Source organism: Stegostoma tigrinum, chromosome 4 (genome assembly GCF_030684315.1).
Source record: "Stegostoma tigrinum isolate sSteTig4 chromosome 4, sSteTig4.hap1, whole genome shotgun sequence".
Taxonomy (NCBI): domain Eukaryota; kingdom Metazoa; phylum Chordata; class Chondrichthyes; order Orectolobiformes; family Stegostomatidae; genus Stegostoma; species Stegostoma tigrinum.
In genome coordinates, this window is record NC_081357.1 from 823033 (window position 1) to 844678 (window position 21646).

General features: G+C 50.5%; 1 protein-coding gene across 1 annotated transcript in view; it reads left to right on the forward strand.

The window, feature by feature from the left end:
• The first annotated feature begins 6722 nt into the window (after positions 1-6722).
• Positions 6723-21646, forward strand: part of LOC125452326 (solute carrier family 22 member 7-like) — a 75495-nt gene continuing 60571 nt past the window's right edge. Inside the window, exons 1-2 of the mRNA XM_059645209.1 lie at positions 6723-7317; positions 20216-20319. Coding sequence (XP_059501192.1) covers positions 6946-7317; positions 20216-20319 — 476 coding nt within the window. The 5' untranslated portion in view covers positions 6723-6945. The remainder of the gene's footprint in view (positions 7318-20215; positions 20320-21646) is intronic.

A 21646-nucleotide genomic window follows, 5' to 3' on the forward strand; every position in this document is an offset into this window, starting at 1 on the left:
AATTTTGACGAGCATAAATAAGAAGGTTTCTGCGAGCTCACAGATTAACACATCGACCGTCCAGTGCAGTTCTGCTTCAATGAAATACTTCACTCAGAGAGTGGATAATAAAATGTGAGGCTGGATGAACACAGCAGGCCAAGCAGCATCTCAGGAGCACTAAAGCTGACGTTTCGGGCCTAGACCCTTCACTCAGAGAGTGGGGTTGGTCAGGCGGATGATAATGTTCTGGTATTTCAGATGATGAGAAATGATGAGAGGGGGACCAGGTGTCATGACAACGGATCAGAACCTTGTAGAACTATCGATATTTTAACTATTAATTCCAAAGTGTGTTTTAAAAGAGAACTGTTACAGACAAAAACAAAAGACTGGAGATTGAGCACTCATGGACAAAGTCCTGTGTGGGACGAGAATTACACTAAAATATCACAGAGACTTTGGACTGAGATACCCAACAGGAAGAGGTGACAAGGGAGCTATCTCACTCCCCTCAGCAGCAAGTCACCTCTCACTTGTATTTTCCCTTCCAGGAAGATGCATTTTAAAGGGTTAAAGCCGACTGTAACCTTGATCTGTGTGAGTTAGAGGGTGGTGGGATACTGAGGCACATGCTGTGTTCTAGACTGGACTAGTGCTAGTGGACTGTCAAAATCAGAGAAAAACAGACAAATCCTAGTCACCTCAGTATTGCAATGAAAAGGACTCATGCTTGGAGTGTTAGAAGCCAAATGGCAAAGCCAGCCAGTTCAAAGGAAGGAGCAACTCCAAAAAGACTTGCCACATCAAGCAGATGTTCGCCTGCACATCTGCCAATGTGGTATACTGCATCCACTGTACCCGGTGTGGCTTCCTCTACATTGGGGAAACCAAGCGGAGGCTTGGGGACCGCTTTGCAGAGCACCTCCACTCGGTTCGCAATAAACAACTGCACCTCCCAGTCGCGAACCATTTCCACTCCCCCTCCCATTCTTTAGATGACATGTCCATCATGGGCCTCCTGCAGTGCCACAATGATGCCACCCGAAGGTTTCCGGAACAGCAACTCATATTCCGCCTGGGAACCCTGCAGCCCAACGGTATCAATGTGGACTTCACCAGTTTCAAAATCTCCCCTTCCCCCAAAACCAGCCCAGCTCATCCCCTCCCCCCACTGCATCCCAAAACCAGCCCAGCCTGTCTCTGCCTCCCTAACCAGTTCTTCCTCTCACCCATCCCTTCCTCCCACCCCAAGCCGCACCTCCATTTCCTACCTACTAACCTCATCCCACCTCCTTGACCTGTCCGTCTTCCCTGGACTGACCTATCCCCTCGCTACCTCCCCACCTACACTCTCTCCACCTATCTTCTTTTCTCTCCATCTTCGGTCCGCCTCCCCCTCTCTCCCTATTTATTCCAGTTCCCTCTCCCCATCCCCCTCTCTGATGAAGGGTCTAGGCCCGAAACGTCAGCTTTTGTGCTCCTGAGATGCTGCTGGGCCTGCTGTGTCCATCCAGCCTCACATTTTATTATCTTCCCTCTGAATGCTGCCAGATAACCACCATCGAAAGGAAACAGAACCGAAGATTTTCAACAGACCCTCAGAAACCAACAATCCCAAAATTAACTCTTCAACCATGTCCTCTTTACAGCCGACTCAGACTGAACTGTGTTATCTTCTTAGTCCCAGTCTGTTTGTGTGCATGTGATGTCTTTCACAGTTAGGAACTAATATACTCACTGCCTATTAACTCAGGGAAGTGGTTACATTGGCTCCTTTTAAAACGTGATTTCATCTGGATCTGAGAAAGGCACCCACAGGAGAGAGATCCTTTCAGAATGAAGTTGGTTGGGACTAAATGCAGGGAGAGGAGAATAAAGAATGGGAGTTGAATTTATTTGGGATTCTTCTCGAGCTGTAACTAACTGGGGAACATTATCTGGGCTCTAGTCCAAACAAAACTGGGAGTTTAGACCACAGTTTGAACCCACTGATGAAATGAAAGCATTAGAGTTGGGAAATTGTCATTTTGAAATCACTTTTAAAGAAACCAAACTGCAAATGTTAGATAATAAAGTGTAGAGCGGGATGAACACAGCAGGCCAAGCAGCATCTTAGGAGCACAAATGCTGACATTTCGGGCCTAGACCCTTCATCGCAGGCCCAAAACGTCAGCTTTTGTGCTCCTGAGATGCTGCTGGGCCTGCTGTGTTCATCCAGCTCCACACTTTGTTATCTCGGATTCTCCAGCATCTGCAGTTCCCATTACCTCTAAACTGCAAATGTTTGTTCTTTTGAACTGACAATGCTACAATATAGAAAACCCTCATTCGATGATAGAACTTTTCCAACAGAATTCAGAAATGGAAGAAGAGGAAAAGGAGCAAGGAGGGAAGAGACGGAGTTTTAGGACAAGGAGATTGATTAAAGCACAATATGTGGAGCAGGAGCCTTACAGTGTCTCACAAAAACTTCAGTGCCTCATACTTGAGAGTGGAGACAACTCACATTGACCACGTCATTCCTACATTTCAGAAACAGAAGTGCAAACTTCCTTCACCTCATTTAGGTTAGTTCCAGAGCAGTGTCCAGCCCAGCGGTGGTCCTTATTAGTGCGGTGTACTTTCTTGGGGAATGCCATAAAAAATAGAACAGGAGCAGGCCATTCAGCCCCTTGAGCCTGCTCCACCATTCAACAGGATCAGGGCTGATCCGACATTCCTCACAACCCTGTAATCCTTGATACCAACTGATCAAAATTCTATCTCAGCCTTGGGACCCGACCAGCTCGATCAGTTGTACTGCTGCCGGGCCACTCTTGGTGATGGACGCTGAAATCCCCCACCCAGAGTACATTTTGTGCCCTTGTCACCCTCAGTGCTTCCTCTAAGTGTTGTTCAACATGGGGGAGAGACTGATCCATCAGCTGAGGGAGGACGGTATGTGGTAATCAGCAGGAGGTTTCCTTGCTCATGTTTAACCTGAAGCCTTGACACCTCATGGGGTCCAGAGTCAATGTGGAGGACTCCCACAGCAACTCCCTCCCAGCTGTATCCCACTGTGCCGCCCCCTCTGCTGGGTCTGTCCTGCCGGTGGGACAGGACATATCCAGGGATGGTGATGGTGTTGTCTGGGACACTGTCTGTAAGATATGACAGTGTGAGTGTGACTATTTCAGGCAGTTGCTTGACCAGTCTGTGAGGCAGCTCTCCCAATGTTGGCACTAGCCCCCAGATGTTAGCGAGGAGAGCTTTGCAGGGTCAACGGGGCTGTTTCTGCTCAGAGATAGTAAGAACTGTGGATGCTGGAGTCTGAGATAATGTAGTGTGGAGCTGGAGGAACACAACAGGTTGGGCAGCATCAGAGGAACAGGAATAACACAGTGTGGAGCTGGAGGAACACAGCAGGTCGGGCAGCATCAGAGGGACAGGAATAACACAGTGTGGAGCTGGAGGAACATAGCAGGTCGGGCAGCATCAGAGGGACAGGAATAACAGTGTGGGGCTGGAGGGACACAGCAGGACGGGCAGCATCAGAGGAACAGGAATAACACAGTGTGGGGCTGGATGTACACAGCAGGACAGGCAGCATGTCAGGAGCACAAAAGCTGATGTTTCGGGCCTAGACCCTTCATCCTAGGCCTGAAACGTCAGCTTTTGTGCTCCTGAGATGCTGCTTGGCCTGCTGTGTTCATCCAGCCTCACATTTTATTATCTTGGAATTCTCCAGCTTCTGCAGTTCCCATTATCTCTGTTTCTCCTCTGTGTTCCTTCCTGTTTGTGTCAGTCTGTCAGAGGGAGTTTATAGGGAGACTGGGAGGGTTATATGTGTCGGGGAGAGTTTATAGGGAGACTGGGAGGGTTATATGTGTCGGGGGGAGTTTATAGGGTGACTGGGAGGGTTATATGTGTCGGGGGGTGTTTATAGGGAGACTGGGAGGGTTATATGTGTCGTGGGGTGTTTATAGGGAGACTGGAGGGTTATATGTGTCGGGGGGAGTTTATAGGGAGACTGGGAGGGCTATATGTATCGGGGGAGTTTATAGGGGCATTGGGAGGGTTATATGTGTTGGGGGGTGTTTATAGGGAGACTGGGAGGGTTATATGTGTCGGGGGGAGTTTATAGGGAGACTGGGAGGTTTATATGTGTTGGGGGGAATTTATAGGGAGACTGGGAGGGTTATATGTGTTGGGGTGAGTTTATAGGGAGACTGGGAGGGTTATATGTGTCGGGGGGAGTTTTAGGGACACCCGGAGGGTTATATGTATCGGGGGAGTTTATAAGGACACCTGGAGGGTTATATGTATTGGGGGGAGTTTAGAGGGAAACTGGGAGGGTTATATGTGTTGGGGGTTGTTTATAGGGAGACTGGGAGGGTTATATGTGTCGGGTGGAGTTTATAGGGAGACTGGGAGGGCTATATGTGTCGCGGGGAGTTTATAGGGAGACTGGGAGGGTTATATGTGTCGGGAGGAGTTTATAGGGAGACTGGGAGGGTTATATGTGTTGGGGGGGGTTATAGGGCGATTGGGAGGGTTATATGTATCAGGGGGAGTTTATAGGGACATTGGGGGGGTTATATGTGTCGGAGGGTGTTTATAGGGAGACTGGGAGGGTTATATTTGTCAGGGGGAGTTTATAGGGAGACTGGTAGGGTTATATGTGTCGGGGGAAGTTTATAGGGAGACTGGGAGGGTTGTATATGTTGGGGGTTGTTTATAGGGAGACTGGGAGGTTTATATGTGTTGGGGGAGTTTATAGGGGGACTGGGAGGGTTATATGTGTCGGGGGAGTTTATAGGGAGACTGGGAGGGTTATATGTGTCAGGGGGAGTTTATAGGGAGACTGGGATGGTTATATGTGTCGGGGGGAGTTTATAGGGAGACTGGGAGGGTTATATGTGTCGGGGGGAGTTTATAGGGCGACTGGGAGGGTTATATGTATCAGGGGGAGTTTATAGGGACATTGGGAGGGTTATATGTGTCGGGGGGAGTTTATATGGAGACTGGGAGGGTTATATATGTTGGGGGGTGTTTATAGGGAGACTGGGAGGGTTGTATGTGTCAGGGGGAATTTATAGGGAGACTGGGAGGGTTATATGTGTTGGGGGGAGTTTATAGGGCGACTGGGAGGTTTATATGTGTCGGGGGGAGTTCATAGGGAGACTAGGAGTGTTATATGTGTCGGGGTGAGTTTATAGGGAGACTGGGTAGTTATATGTTTTGGGGTGAGTTTATAGGGAGACTGGGAGGTTTATATGTGTCGGGGGGAGTTTATAGGGAGACTGGGAGGGTTATATGTGTCGGGGGGTGTTTACAGGGAGACTGGGAGGGTTATATGTGTTGGGGGGTGTTTATAGGGAGACTGGGAGGGTTATATGTGTCGGGGGTGTTTCTAGGGAGACTGGGAGGTTTATATGTGTCGGGGGGAGTTTATAGGGAGACTGGGAGGGGTAAATGTGTCGGGGGGAGTTTATAGGGAGACTGGGAGGGTTATATGTTTCAGGGGGTGTTTATTGGGAGACTGGGAGGGTTATATGTGTCGGGGTTGTTTATAGGGAGACTGGGAGGGTTATATGTGTCGGGGGTGTTTATAGGGAGACTGGGAAGGTTATATGTGTCGGGGGGTGTTTATAGGGAGACTGGGAGGGTTATATGTGTCGGGGTTGTTTATAGGGAGACTGGGAGGGTTATATGTGTCGGGGGGTGTTTATAGGGAGACTGGGAAGGTTATATGTGTCGGGGTGTGTTTATAGGGAGACTGGGAAGGTTATATGTGTCGGGTGGTGTTTACAGGGAGACTGGGAGGGTTATATGTGTCGGGGAGTGTTTATAGGGAGACTGGGGTGGTTATATGTGTCGGGGGGTGTTTACAGGGAGACTGGGAGGGTTATATGTGTCGGGGGGTGTTTATAGGGTGACTGGGAGGGTTATATGTGTCGGGTGGTGTTTATAGGGAGACTGGGAGGGTTATATGTGTCGGGGGGTGTTTATAGGGCGTCTGGGAGGGTTATATGTGTCGGGGGGTGTTTATAGGGAGACTGGGAGGGTTATATGTGTCGGGGGGTGATTATAGGGAGACTGAGAGGGTTATATGTGTCGGGGGGTGTTTATAGGGAGACTGGGAGGGTTATATGTGTCGGGGGGTGTTTATAGGGAGACTGGGAGGGTTATATGTGTCGGGGGGTGTTTATAGGGAGACTGGGAGGCTTCTTTGTCTTTGGACGAGTTGATGTCAATTGTTGATAATGACATGTAGTTGGAGTCTCTTCCCTGGAAGTAAATAATACACGTTGTGAGGTTCAAGTTTGTGGTGTAACTTCTCGTGCAGTCAGGACTATTAACGCACTATTTTCGAGAGTGGAATCCCATCTGATGATGGACCTCCTTTCAGTTTGTTAACATTGGCAGATTGTTTACTGCCTCCTGTAAATGGTCATGGGATGTGTGTTTGACATGGATAATTAGTTTTGAGACATGAACTCTGTGTGTGGCATCACCCTGGCATTGAAACCCACATCACGTTATTACTGGGCACAACATCTTTCTATCTCGATGGTCACATGGTCTGGGCGGATTTATTCAATCATAGCACTGTGGGACAGCTAGATTCCCCTCTTGTTCGAATGCCGAGCCAGATTGACGTCAATATCTCTGGCAGAGAGTGACGTCAACATGAAGACCAGCCAGGAGCTGAAGCAGGATGAGACTCTCTGATGAGTGGATCATGTGTGAGTGATTGGATTGATCTCACATGGTGTTTTCAAGGATCCAAACTGGGTACAAGCTTTTGCTGTTAAATCACAATGCTGATAAAAATTAATTGCTTCTGGTTAGTTATTTATTTGCAATAAATTGGAAGCAGCTTCTTGGCACAGACCCACAATGTGTGTGCATTGAGGTGGAGCTCAGCCACTGGGAGTACAATCACTTCTGGTGCAGGACCCCAGGCAGCACTTGGCTAAGATGAAATTTGAGGATATTTTCAGTGATGTCGGTGGCTTCGGACGGTTCCAGCTGATAATCCTGCTTCTGGCTTGTGCCCCACGGCTCATTCTACCCTGGCACTTTCTACTTCACAACTTCCTGTCTGCTGTGCCTTCTCATCACTGCCACCTAACAGCCCCGGACTCACTCAATCTGACCCATCAGGACAGGCTACTGGCTGTTATCCCCGCGGACAAGGATGGCTCCCTCAGCTCCTGTAAGATGTACTCAGTGCCACGGCTTCATCTCATCAATATGACCCTTGGTGAATATAACCAGTCCACAGTCATCAGCTGCCCAGATGGCTGGGATTATGATCAATCACAATTCACATCAACGTTAGCAACTGAGGTAACAGAATTACATCATTATTTGGTTGGAGATTGGGATAAAGAGGAGGCGAACTAGTTTGTCCTCATTCCCTCCAGCCCTTTAAATTGGGATTGATGGTAAATATTACAGCCTTGTTCAAAAAGAAGTTGTAAAGGTTAGCCCTGCAATTTTAGACCAGTGGTTATGCTGTGGGGAAACTTTTAGAAACAATGGATTAGGACAATAATAAGTATTAAATGCAAAAATATGGTTTGATTTGGAAGAGTCAGCACAGATTTCTAAAGGGGGATAATGTTAAACAAGCTTTGGCATTGGTAATGGCCCAGGGGTATTATCGCTGGCCTGTTAACCCAGAGAGTTAGATCACATTCTGCAGACCCGGGTTCAAATCCTGCCACGGCAGATGGCGGAAATTGAGTTCAATAAATAACTGGAATTAAGAATCTAATGATAACCATTGCCAATTGTCAGGAAAAACCCATCTGGATTTTAGGGTAGGAAATCTTACTTGGCCTGGCCTATGTGACTCCAGACCCAGAGCAATGGTGGTTGGCAACAAATGCTGGTCCAGCCAGCAATGCCCTCATCCTATGAATGAATTACAAAAGACTTTTCTGCAGAGTTTTTGAAGCGGGAGCGGAACGGCTGAATGAGGGTAACACTGTTGATGTGGGGTACAGGAATTTCCAGAAGGCGTTTGATACAGCGCCACTCAACAGACCGATAAGGAAAGGTATTGGTCACGGCGATAAACGGGGCAGTGGTAATGTGGATATGGAATTGGCTGACTGCTAGGAAGCAGAGAGTAACGGGTAGTTGACGGTGACTGAGAGAGAAAGAGGCATCACTTTGGTTCATACATCAGAGCCTGGAAGTAGCCACCTGCACTGAGAGGAACAGCACACCCTACCCCCACCACCCCCCCACCCCCGCCCCCACCCCCCGACAACCCCACGGTCAGCAGGATGAAGAGAGTACAGGAGGAGGGGGTGACTGAGAGGGAGAGACATCACTGGGCAAGTTTCCAGAGTGACTCTCTATACTTTGTTAACTCCTGCAGTGTCATTTGCGATGCACATTTTCTCATGCACAATGTGCCTTATTACTTGTGTTTGTGCTGCAGTTACCAGGGCTGGGAACCGGTGAAATGATCAGGACCCTCCGCACCTCCAACAGCTTCTGTAGATGGAGAGGAATGAAGTTAACTTCTCTTCTTCAGAACTGAAACAACCAGAGCTGGGGAATCTCTCCAACATTCTTAGTGTCAGTTTCAGCTTTCCAGCACCCACTGTATTTTACTTTCACAACATTGTTGTTGAGGAATAGCTGCCTGTTCAGCCAGCTTTCAATTCCAAATGTCACTGAATTCAAATAGCACCCTCTGCTATGGCCCAGTGCCAACACATGCCCCCAGGGCATTAGCCTGAGTTTCTGACTTACTAACCCAGCGACATTGTGACGACAGCAACACCAGCACACCCCTGAAAGAACAACGAAGGTGCTGGTACCGAGTCCAAAGTGCAGAGCAATCGAATAAGTAAAGAAACAAAGAGAAGGTGTAACAGACACCATTGGTCTTAGTGGAGCCGTGTGTCCCACTCCGGGCAGTGGGCTTTAGCAAGGAAGCGGAGTTATTCAAAGAGAGTCACAGAGTTTATGAGGACGGTTTCAGGGAGAGTGCCTGCAGTTACAGGGAAGGACTGGAGAAATTGGCTGTGTTCTCCATGGAGAGGGGAGGCTGAGAGGCGATTTAATCAACAGGTTCATATCACATGGGATCCGAACAAAGTGGATAGAGGGGATGGACGGGTGGACAATCAGAATGCAGAGACTTGAAGTGAAGGAAGACGGAAGCAACGTTGACAGAAGGAGAGATAATGGGAACTGCAGATGCTGGAGAATCCAAGATAATAAAATGTGAGGCTGGATGAACACAGCAGGCCAAGCAGCATCTCAGGAGCACAAAAGCTGACGTTTCGGGCCTAGGCCCTTCATCAGAGAGGGGGATGGGGAGAGGGAACTGGAATAAATAGGGAGAGAGGGGGAGGTGGACCGAAGATGGAGAGTAAAGAAGATAGGTGGAGAGGAGAGTATAGGTGGGGAGGTAGGGAGGGGATAGGTCAGTCCAGGGAAGATGGACAGGTCAAGGAGGTGGGATGAGGTTATTAGGTAGGAAATGGAGGTGCGGCTTGGGGTGGGAGGAAGGGATGGGTGAGAGGAAGAACAGGTTAGGGAGGCAGAGACAGGCCGGGCTGGTTTTGGGATGCAGTGGGTGGGGGGGAAGAGCTGGGCTGGTTGTGTGGTGCAGTGGGGGGAGGGGACGAACTGGACTGGTTTAGGGATGCAGTTGGGGAAGGGGAGATTTTGAAACTGGTGAAGTCCACATTGATACCATTAGGCTGCAGGGTTCCCAAGCGGAATATGAGTTGCTGTTCCTGCAACCTTCAGGTGGCATCATTGTGGCAGTGCAGGAGGCCCATGATGGACATGTCGTCTAGAGAATGGGAGGGGGAGTGGAAATGGTTTGTGACTGGGAGGTACAGTTGTTTATTGCGAACCGAGCGGAGGTGATCTGCAAAGCGGTCCCCAAGCCTCCGCTTGGTTTCCCCAATGTAGAGGAAGCCACACCAGGTACAGTGGATGCAGTATACCACATTGGCAGATGTGCAGGTGAACCTCTGCTTAATGTGGAATGTCATCTTGGGGCCTGGGATAGGGGTGAGGGAGGAGGTGTGGGGGCAATTGTAGCATTTCTTGCGGTTGCAGGGGAAGGTGCCGGGTGTGGTGGGGTTGGAGGGCAGTGTGGAGCGACCAAGGGAGTCACGGAGAGAGTGGTCTCTCCGGAAAGCAGACAGGGGTGGGGATGGAAAAATGTCTTGGGTGGTGGGGTCGGATTGTAGATGGCAGAAGTGTCGGAGGATGATGCGTTGTATCCGGAGGTTGGTGGGGTGGTGTGTGAGAACGAGGGGGATCCTCTTTGGGCGGTTGTGGCGGGGGCGGGGTGTGAGGGACGTGTTGCGGAAAATGCGGGAGACGCAGTCAAGGGCATTCTCGATCACTGTGGGGGGAAAGTTGCGGTCATTGAAGAACTTGGACATCTGGGATGTGCAGGAATGGAATGTCTTATCGTGGGAGCAGAAGCGGCGGAAGCGGAGGAATTGGGAATAGGGAATGGAATTTTTGCAGGAGGGTGGGTGGGAGGAGGTGTATTCTAGGTAGCTGTGGGAGTCGGTGGGCTTGAAATGGACATCAGTTACAAGCTGGTTGCCTGAGATGGAGACAGAGGGGTCCAGGAAGGTGAGGGATGTGCTGGAGATGGCCCAGGTGAACTGAAGGTTGGGGTGGAAGGTGTTGGTGAAGTGGATGAACTGTTTGAGCTCCTCTGGGGAGCAAGAGGCGGCGCCGATACAGTCATCAATGTAACGGAGGAAGAGGTGGGGTTTGGGGCCTGTGTAGGTGCGGAAGAGGGACTGTTCCACGTGACCTACAAAAAGCAGGCATAGCTGGGGCCCATGCGGGTGCCCATGGCCACCCCCTTAGTCTGTAGGAAGTGGGAGGAGTCAAAAGAGAAGTTGTTGAGGGTGTGTAGGAAGTGGGAGGAGTCGAGTCATTAACCGCCTCAACCTCTCCATCCCTCTCACCCACTCCAGCCTCTCCCCCGCAGAACGGGCAGCCCTCCGCTCCCTCCGCTCCAACCCCAACCTCACCATCAAACCCGCAGACAAGGGTGGGGCAGTGGTCGTATGGCGCACTGACCTCTACATCGCCGAGGCCAGACGCCAACTCTCCGACACCACCTCCTACCGCCTCCTCGATCATGACCCCACACCCGAGCACCAAACCATCATCTCCAACACCATTCATGACCTCATCACCTCAGGGGACCTCCCACCCACAGCCTCCAACCTCATTGTTCCCCAACCCCGCACAGCCCGTTTCTATCTCCTTCCCAAAATCCACAAACCTGCCTGCCCTGGTCGACCCATCGTCTCAGCCTGCTCCTGCCCCACCGAACTCATCTCCACCTATCTGGACTCCATTTTCTCCCCTTTGGTCCAGGAATTCCCCACCTACGTCCGTGACACCACCCACGCCCTCCACCTCCTCCAGGACTTCCAATTCCCTGGCCCCCAACACCTCATATTCACCATGGACGTCCAGTCCCTATACACCTGCATTCCGCATGCAGATGGCCTCCAGGCCCTCCGCTGCTTCCTGTCCCGCAGGCCCGACCAGTCCCCCTCCACCGACACCCTCATCCGCCTAGCTGAACTCGTCCTCAGCCTCAACAACTTCTCTTTTGACTCCTCCCACTTCCTACAGACAAAGGGGGTGGCCATGGGCACCCGCATGGGCCCCAGCTATGCCTGCCTCTTTGTAGGTTACGTGGAACCGTCCCTCTTCTGCACCTACACTCACCCCAAACCCCACCTCTTCCTCCGTTACATTGATGACTGTCTCGGCGCCGCCTCTTGCTCCCCAGAGGAGCTCGAACGGTTCATCCACTTCACCAACACCTTCCACCCCAACCTTCAGTTCACCTGGGCCATCTCCAGCACATCCCTCACCTTCCTGGACCTCTCAGTCTCCATCTCAGGCAACCAGCTTGTAACTGATGTCCATTTCAAGCCCACCGACTCCCACAGCTACCTAGAATACACCTCCTCCCACCCACCCTCCTGCAAAAATTCCATCCCCTATTCCCAATTCCTCCGCCTCCGCCGCATCTGCTCCCACGATAAGACATTCCACTCCCGCACATCCCAGATGTCCAAGTTCTTCAATGACCGCAACTTACCCCCCACAGTGATCGAGAACGCCCTTGACCGCGTCTCCCGTATTTCCCGCAACACGTCTCTCACACCCCGCCCCCGCCACAACCGCCCAAAGAGGATCCCCCTCGTTCTCACACACCACCCCACCAACCTCCGGATACAACGCATCATCCTCCGACACTTCTGCCATCTACAATCCGACCCCACCACCCAAGACATTTTTCCATCCCCACCCCTGTCTGCTTTCCGGAGAGACCACTCTCTCCGTGACTCCCTTGTTCGCTCCACACTGCCCTCCAACCCCACCACACCCGGCACCTTCCCCTGCAACCAGAGGAAATGCTACACTTGCCCCCACACCTCCTCCCTCACCCCTATCCCAGGCCCCAAGATGACATTCCACATCAAGCAGAGGTTCACCTGCACATCCGCCAATGTGGTATACTGCATCCACTGTACCTGGTGTGGCTTCCTCTACATTGGGGAAACCAAGCGGAGGCTTGGAGACCGCTTTGCAGAACACCTCCGCTCGGATGGCAATAAACAACTGCACCTCCCAGTCGCAAACCGTTTCCACTCCCCCTCCCATTCTCTTGATGACATGTCCATCATGGGCCTCCTGCAGTGCCACAGTGATGCCACCCGAAGGTTTCCGGAACAGCAACTCATATTCCGCCTGGGAACCCTGCAGCCTAATGGTATCAATGTGGACTTCACCAGTTTCAAAATCTCCCCTTCCCCTACTGCATCCCAAAACCAGCCCAGTTCGTCCCCTCCCCCCACTGCATCACACAACCAGCCCAGCTCTTCCCCCCCACCCACTGCATGCCAAAACCAGTCCAACCTGTCTCTGCCTCCCTAACCGGTTCTTCCTCTCACCCATCCCTTCTTCCCACCCCAAGCCGCACCCCCATCTACCTACTAACCTCATCCCACCTCCTTGACCTGTCTGTCTTCCCTGGACTGACCTAACCCCTCCCTACCTCCCCACCTATACTCTCTTCTCCACCTATCTTCTTTTCTCTCCATCTTCGGTACGCCTCCCCCTCTCTCCCTATTTATTCCAGTTCCCTCCCCCCATCCCCCTCTCTGATGAAGGGTCTAGGCCCGAAACGTCAGCTTTTGTGCTCCTGAGATGCTGCTTGGCCTGCTGTGTTCATCCAGCCTCACATTTTATTATCTTGACAGAAGGAGAGATTGGCTTCACACAGCGAGTAGCTCAGACTTCAAATGTACTGCCTCACTACTATCTTTCTGACTGTTTACCCCTGGGTAACACTGGTTAATGCTGGATTACACAGGAACACAGCATCCTTCAACTCCCCAAACCCCCTCTGTGTAACAGTGTGTCCCACACAGTGAGCACAGTGTCACCCCTCAGCCCCCCTCCTCCATCTCTGGGACTCTCCCCCTCCCCGTCTGTGTACAGTGAGACCCACAGCGAGCACAGTGTACCCCTCCTCCACCTCAGGTACTCTCTCTCCTCCACATCACTACACAGTGTGTCCCACAGCGAGCACAGTGTCTCCCTCTCCACCTCCTCCATCTCTGGCACTATCCCTCCTCCCTGTCTGTGGACAGTGTGTCCGACAGTGAGCACAGTGTACCCCCGCCCCAATCTCTGGGACTCTCCCCCGTCCCTGTCTGTGGACAGTGTGTCCCACACACGGAATCCTGTTGGATCTGCTGGGGTTTCCCAGCCCTGTCTGTTTCTGTTTGTTGGTGCACCCACTCAACCTGTGCTCATGGACTAACATCAGATCCACAGGGACCTGCTCCATCATTTTAACATTCTCATCATGGCCACTGTCCCTCTGGGATCCACTCTTCCCATTGTGATCTCCCTTCCTTCCAGGATCTCCTTCCTCTGTGATCTCCCCTCCCTCTTGGATTTTATGCTGCCTGTGCAATCACTCCCCTCCTCTAATTCTGGCCTTGTATGAATGTATGTCTGAACGAGAAACAAAGGGAGGCCATTCAGCCCTTCAAGCCTGCTTCCCCATTCAATAAGATCATGGCTGATTTGATTTTAATCTCAACTCTACATTGCTGCATATCCCTGAAAATCTTCCATTCTCTCATTCATCAGGCTGAAAAAGACCCATTTATTCTCACTCTCTGCTTCTTGTTAGCCAGCCAATCATCTCTCCACGTCCACACGTGACCCAGTACAACAGGAGCTTTCATTTTCCACAATAACCTTTTCTAAGGTACCTTATCAAATCATGTACAATCCACCCACTGATTCCCCCTTTATCTGCAGCACAAGTTACTTTCTCAAAGAACTCCAGTGAGTTAGTTGAACATGACTCACCTACCACTAAATCAAACACCTGGCCTGCGTTCATCACCAAGTACCAGATCCAGTGTGGCCTCCCCTCTTGTCGGCCCTTCGACATACTGTGTCAGGAAACCCTCCTGCACACATTGGACAAAAACTGATCCATCCGACGTACTAGAGTTATAGCATTTCCAGTCAATGTTAGGGAAGTTAAAGTCTCCCATAATGACCACCCTGTTCCTTTCACTCCTGCCCAGAATAGTTTTGCCAATCCTCTCCTCCACATCCCTGGAACTTTGCGGAGGCCTGTAATAAACTCCCAGCAGTGTTACCTCTCCTGTTTCTGACATCAGCCCATACCATCTCAGTAGACGAGTCCTCATCAAAAGTTCTTTCAGCCCCCGTTATACTGTCCTCGACAAACAAAGCCACACCTCCCCCTCTTTTACCACCCTTCCCTGACCTTAATGAAAGATCTAAACCCTGGAACCTGCAGCATCCATTCTTGACCCGGCTCTATCCATGTCTCCAAAATGGCCACAACATCGAAGTCCCAGGTACCAACCCGTGCCGCTAGCTCACCTACATTATTCCGGATACTCCTGGCATTAAAGTCGTCACACTTCAACCCAGCTTGCTGTCTGCCAGCACACTTCTGTGACAGTGATGTCCTGACCATGTCCTCCCTACGCTCATCCTCCTGTGTACTGGGACTACACCTCAGTTTCCCATCCCCCTTCTGAGCTCGTTTAAATCCACCCGAATGGCACTAGCCAATTTCCCACCCAGGATATTCGTGCCCCTCTGGTTCAAGTGGAGACCGTCCTGTTTGTAGAGGTCCCACCTTCCCCAGAATGAGCCCCAATTGTCCATGTACCTGAAGCCCTCCATCCTGCACCAGGAGGAGCAAGAGTTGGGTGCACACCCTGCAGACGTATTTGGATGGGACACTAATGGTGTCCCTCACCTCAAACATCATGCAGGAGGAACATTCCTCTCCCTGCACTCCCATCCCTGCTAATCCCCTAATCAGAAGGTTTAAAACAAGGAAGCTTACCTGATTTGGAGAGAGTGACTGTAATTCGGTTATGTTTACTTTAGCAATGGAAAGGGATAGGAACATGCCACAGGGCAAGAGTTATCGATGGGGGAAGGGCAATTATAATGCGATTAGGCAAGATTTAGGAGGCATAGAATGGGTTAGCAAAATGCAGGGGATGGGCACAATCGAAATGTGGAGCTGGTTTAAGGAACAGATATTGTGTGTCCTTGATAGGTATGTCCCTGTCAGGCAGGGAGGAAGCGATAAGGTAAGGGAACCGTGGTTTATTACAGAAATTGTATCTCTTGTTAAGCGGAAGAGGGAGGCTGATGTGACGATGAGACGAGATGGTTCAGATGAGGCGATGGAGTGTTACAGATTAACTAGGAAGGATTTAAAGACAGCGTTAAGAAGAGCAAGGAAGGGTCATGAGCAGACATTAGCAAGTAGAATAAAGGAGAACCCTAAAGCTTTCTGTAGGTATGTGAGGAATAAAAGGATGACTAGGGGAGGAATAGGGCCAGTCAAAGCCAGGAGTGGGAAGTTGTGTGTGGACCCTGTGGAGATCGGAGAGGTGCTAAATGATTATTTCTCATCTGTTTTCACTGAGGAACAGGAGAATATTGTAGAGGAGAAGATTGAGTTACGGGCTACTAGAATTGAAAGGATTAAGGTTAGTAAGGAGGAGGTGTTATCAATTCTAGAAGGTGTGAAGGTAGATAAATCCCCTGGGCCAGATGGGACTTTTCCGAGGATTGTCTGGGAAGCTAGGGAGGAGGTGGCGGAGCCTTTGGCCTTGATCTTTGAGTCCTCATTGTCTACAGGTTTAGTACCATAGGACTGGAGGATTGCAAATGTTGTGCCCTTGTTCAAGAGGGGCAGTAGGGACGACCCAGGTAATTATAGACCTGTGAGCCTTATGTCTGTTGTAGGAAAAGTTTTGGAAAGGATTGTAAGAGATAGGATTTATAATCATGTAGCAAGCAACAATTTGATTGGAGATAGTGAGCATGGATTCGTCAAGGGCAGGTCGTGTCTCACAAACCTCTTTGAGTTTTTTGAGAAGGTGACCAAGCATGTGGATGAGAGAAGGGCAGTTGACATGGTGTACATGGACTTCAGTAAAGGCTTTGATAAGGTTCCACATGGTAGGCTAGTGGAGAAAATACGGAGGCACGGGATTGAGGGAGATTTAGCAGTTTGGATTAGAAACTGGCTTTCTGTAAGAAGGCAACGAGTGGTGGTTGATGAAAAATATTCAGCCTGGAGTCCGGTTACTAGTGGTGTGCCTCAAGGATCTGTTTTGGGACCACTGCTGTTTGTCATTTTTATAAATGACTTGGACGCAGGCATAGGTGGATGGGTTAGTAAGTTTGCAGATGACACTAAAGTTGGTGGAGTGGTGGACAGTGTGGAAGAATGTTGCAGGCTGCAGGGAGACTTGGATAAACTGCAGAATTGGGCTGAAGGGTGGCAAATGGAGTTTAATGCGGATAAATGTGAGGTGATTCACTTTGGGAGGAATAATAGGCAGGCAGAATACTGGATCAATGGAATGATTCTTGGTAGTGTGGATGTGCAGAGGCATCTTGGTGTCCATGTACATAGATCCCTGAAAGTTGCTACCCAGGTTGATAGTGCTGTTAAGAAGGCTTACGGTGTGTTAGGCTTTATTGGGAGAGGGATTGAGTTCCGGAGACGTGATGTCATGCTGCAACTGTGCAAAATGCTAGTTTTCACTTTGAATATTGCGTGCAATTCTGGTCGCCCCCATTACAGGAAGGATGCGGAAGCATTGGAAAAGGTGCAGAGGAGATTTACCAGGATGTTGCCTGGTCTGGAGCACAGGCCCTATGAAGAAAGGCTGAGGGACTTGGGTCTGTTCTCATTGGAGAGAAGGAGGCTAAGAGGGGATTTAATATAGATATACAAGATGATCAGAGGATTAGATGGGGTGGACAGTGAGAGTCTTTTTCCGAGGATGATGACTTCAGCTTGTACAAGGGGGCATAGCTACATATTGAGGGGTGATAGATTTAAGACAGATGTCAGAGGCAGGTTCTTTACTCAGAGAGTGGTAAGAGCGTGGAACGCCCTGCCTGCCAATGTAGTTAATTCAGCCATATTAAGGGCATTTAAACAGTCCTTGGATAAGCATATGGATAATGATGGGATAGTATAGGGGGATAGGCTTAGATTAGTTTACAGGTCGGCGCAACATCGAGGGCCGAAGGGCCTGTTCTGCGCTGTATTGTTCTATGTTCTATGATTTCTCTTTGACAGAATCACATTCGGCTCTGTTTGATTCCCTTAAGCTTAGCCAACTGCCCTGTTCTCACGTCTTTCATAACAGATTGACATTGATAGTGAGGATGATTGCCAGAGGATATAGCAGGACACACAATGGGCAGAGAAATGGCAGGTGGAGTTTAATCTGGGCAAATGTGAGGTGATGCATTTTGGAATATCTAATGCTAGAGGGAAGTATACAGTAAATGGCAGAAGCTATAAGGAGAGACTAGAAAAACTCAGGTTGTTTTCTCTTGAATGGCAGTGGCTGAGGGGAAGAAGTCTATAAAATTATGGGATGCATAGATAGATTGATGGTCAGAATCTTCTTCCTAGAGTTGAAGTGTCTAAAGCTAGGGGGGATTAGGGTGAGAGGGTGGAAAGTTCAAAGGACACATGAGGGGTAAGTGTTTTAACACAGAGGGTGGTCGGAGTGTGGGACACGCTGCTTGGGGTGAGATTGGAGGCAGATTCAATAAGGACATTTAAGGGAGTTTTAGATAAGTAGACGACTATGTAAGGTCTGGAAGGATATGGACCAAGGGCAGGCAGAAGGGATTAGATTAATTTCATGTTAAGTTCAGCACAACATCATGGGCCGAAGGGCCTGCTCCTGTGCTGTACTGTTCAATGTTCTTAACACTTAGTAGCATCAACATAGAGAGGGATCTAGGTGTACAGGAAGACAAATCCCTGAAAGTGGCATCATAAATGGATGAGGTGGTCAAGAAGGCAAATGACATGTTTACCGCCATCGATCGGGGCATTGAGTATAAAAATTGGCAAGTCACGCTACAGCTCTATAGAGCTGCAGTTAGGCCCCATTTGGAATATTGTGCACAGGTCTGCTCACCACACTACCGGAAGGATGTGGACGATTTGGAGACGGTACAGAAACGGTTTACCAGGATGTTGCCTGGTTGGAGGGTATTTGGACAAATTGGACGAACTTGGTTTGTTTTCACTTGAACATCAAAAGACGAGGGGGCAGCCTGATGGAGGTTTACAAAATGATGACAGGCGTGTACAGAATGGATAGTCAGAGCCTTTCTCCCCCCAGGGTAAACATGTCAATTACCAGGGGACATAGGGTTAGGGTAATACGCGGTAAGTTTAAAGGAGATGAGAGAGGCAATGTTTATACACAGTGGTGCCTGGAATGCACCACCAGAGGAGGTGTTGGAGGAGCACAGTTACAATGGCAATCATTAGGAGGCAATATAGCAGATCTGTGAACAGGCAGGGAACTGAGGGATACAGGCTGCATTCAGTTACAATAGTTTCCTTACTGTGTGTTGCTGCAGTCTTGGTGGGCTGAAGGGCCTGAACCTGAGTTTTGTACATTCTTTCTCTTTGTACTCCTTTTAAGACTCTGGGGACTTGTCAACTCAGTTCTGGCTCTGAGTAAATTGTTAGATTTCCTTGAGTTCCTCCCTCCCTTTCAATTCCCAATTATAATCCAAATTCCCAAATCACATTCCCAATTACAAGCTACACTGTGGAAACCGTACCTCCTAGCTCCTGGACCCCGAATTTCTAATTCTCTCTGCTTCACTATCCCAGCGTCCTGCTTTAAGACATCCCTTTGTCTGTCTCTACCGAAGATTGAGATCATTTAACTAAACATGGCTCAGAACCATACTTCAGGTATAGTATTATTCTGAAGCATCTAATTATCCTAGAGACACAGCAGAAGTTGAAGTTGCTGTTTGAATTTGCCTTGACCATCTCATTCCTGCCCTGTCCTCTGCAGCCCTCCCCTCCCACCCTCCCCAACAAATGGCAGTTATTTGCCCCGGGGCAGTGGATGTTTGAAGCTGTTGGTTCCCTGAGATGCAGTTTCCCCCACCCCCTCCCCTTACTCGGGAGGGCTGCACACTGAGGAGGCTCTCAGATTGAGTGTGACCCCACTCTCTAACAGACAGCTGACCCACTCCCAGTCTGGGCCTGCCCAACCCTGGCTCCGGGCCCTGGCGGTCACGGGTGATGAAGCCAAATACCAAATAAACCAGTCCCTCCCGGCTACTTCATTATTCTACTCAATTACATTCTCCACAAGCTCTTCCCTGTGTTCAAACAGTCTGTGGGTGGTGGGGGGGGTGGCGGCGGGCATGCTCCCTGAGCTGCCTGGCTCCTTGTTAATGACACTGTCCACTCTGGCCAGCAGATCCACTCCTTTAGCCATGGTGGCCAGTCTGATTCACTCACCTCTGGACCTTCGGCCCCTGAGAGAACACCAGCCAGGACAACGTGACCTGTCCTGCTTATTGAAAATGGTTTCAATCAAGTAGTGAATGTGTGCAGCGTCCTATTCGGGGCCAGGCTGCGATGTGGACAGACAGCGGTCTCAACCCCAACAGCTAGCACCACAGCAGCCATAATTACTGGCTTTTGTCTCTGTCCCGCAGCTGGAAAGGATGCTTCTGGAGTTTGTTGTGGGGCACCAGACTGTAGACAGTTACTGGGCACTAGGTTACAGAGCAGTGCTGACTTTCTGAAAGTTCCCTCCTGTTTGTGTTCTTCTTGCAGTGGGATCTGGTGTGTGAGAAACGGAGCTTGAACCAGGCGGCCACCAGCATTTTCTTCATCGGAGTGATGTTGGGAGCTCTGCTGTTTGGCTACTTATCAGACAAGTACCTTGTGACTCAGTCCTCTAATCACAAATTCGCAGCTGAGCATCAATTGTGGGCAAGAGGCCATTCACCAAATCCATACCATTCCATTTTCTTACACACTTAGTCTCTCAGTTACTGCACAGGCACAGTGATTCATACAGGCATGACAAGTCACATTTCAGTGCATTCAGACAGAGTGGCACTCCCTCAGCGCTGACCCTCAGAAAACGTGGCACTCCCTCGGCACTGACCCTGCGACAGTGCGGCACTCCCTCAGCACTGACCCTCCGAAAGTGCGGCACTCCCTCAGCACTGACCCTCCAACAGTGCGGCACTCCCTCAGCACTGACCCTCCGACAGTGCCCGCTCCCTTGGCGCTGACCCTCCGACAGTGCGGCGCTCCCTCAGCGCTGACCCTCAGAAAACGTGGCACTCCCTCGGCACTGACCCTCCGACAGTGCGGCACTCCCTCGGCACTGACCCTCCAACAGTGCGGCACTCCCTCAGCACTGACCCTCCGACCGTGCCCACTCCCTCAGCACTGACCCTCCAACAGTGCAGCACTCCGTCAGTACTGACCCTCCGACAGTGCCCGCTCCCTCAGCGCTGACCCTCCGACAGTGCGGCGCTCCCTCGGCACTGACCCTCCGACAGTGCCCGCTCCCTCGGCACTGACCCTCCGACAGTGCCCGCTCCCTCGGCACTGACCCTCCGACAGTGCCCGCTCCCTCGGCGCTGACCCTCCGACAGTGCCCACTCCCTTGGCGCTGACACTCTGACAGTGTGGCGCGCTCCCTCGACACTGACCCTCCAACAGTGCGGCGCTCCCTCAGCACTGACCATCCGACAGTGCCCGCTCCCTCGGCGCTGACCCTCCGACAGTGCCCACTCCCTCGGCGCTGGCCCTCCGACAGTGTGGCACTCCCTCGGTGCTGACCCTCCGACAGTGCGGCGCTCCCTCAGCGCTGAGACCTCACTTCTTTTCTTGTTTTCCTAATGTTGGTGGTATCCACATGGACCGGGGCAGCTATTCCCACCCTGTGCCGCTCCAGGCAGTAGCAAATGTCCTGAACCTTGGCACTGCGTAAACCACCGACTGCAACGAACGGTGTCAGTCCCCCTCTCCATACTGTTCCCAACTTCCTCTACTTTTTTATAATCATACACACTGACAGTACAGAACAGACCCTTCACTCCATCGATTCTGTGCCACCAGAAACATACTGCCTCTCACACACTAGGCCCAAAGCCTTGAATGTTTTGACACTTCAACTGCGCAGCCAAGTACTTTTTAAAAATTGTGAGGTTTCCCACTTCGACTGCTGTGCCAGGCAAAGGAGTTGGT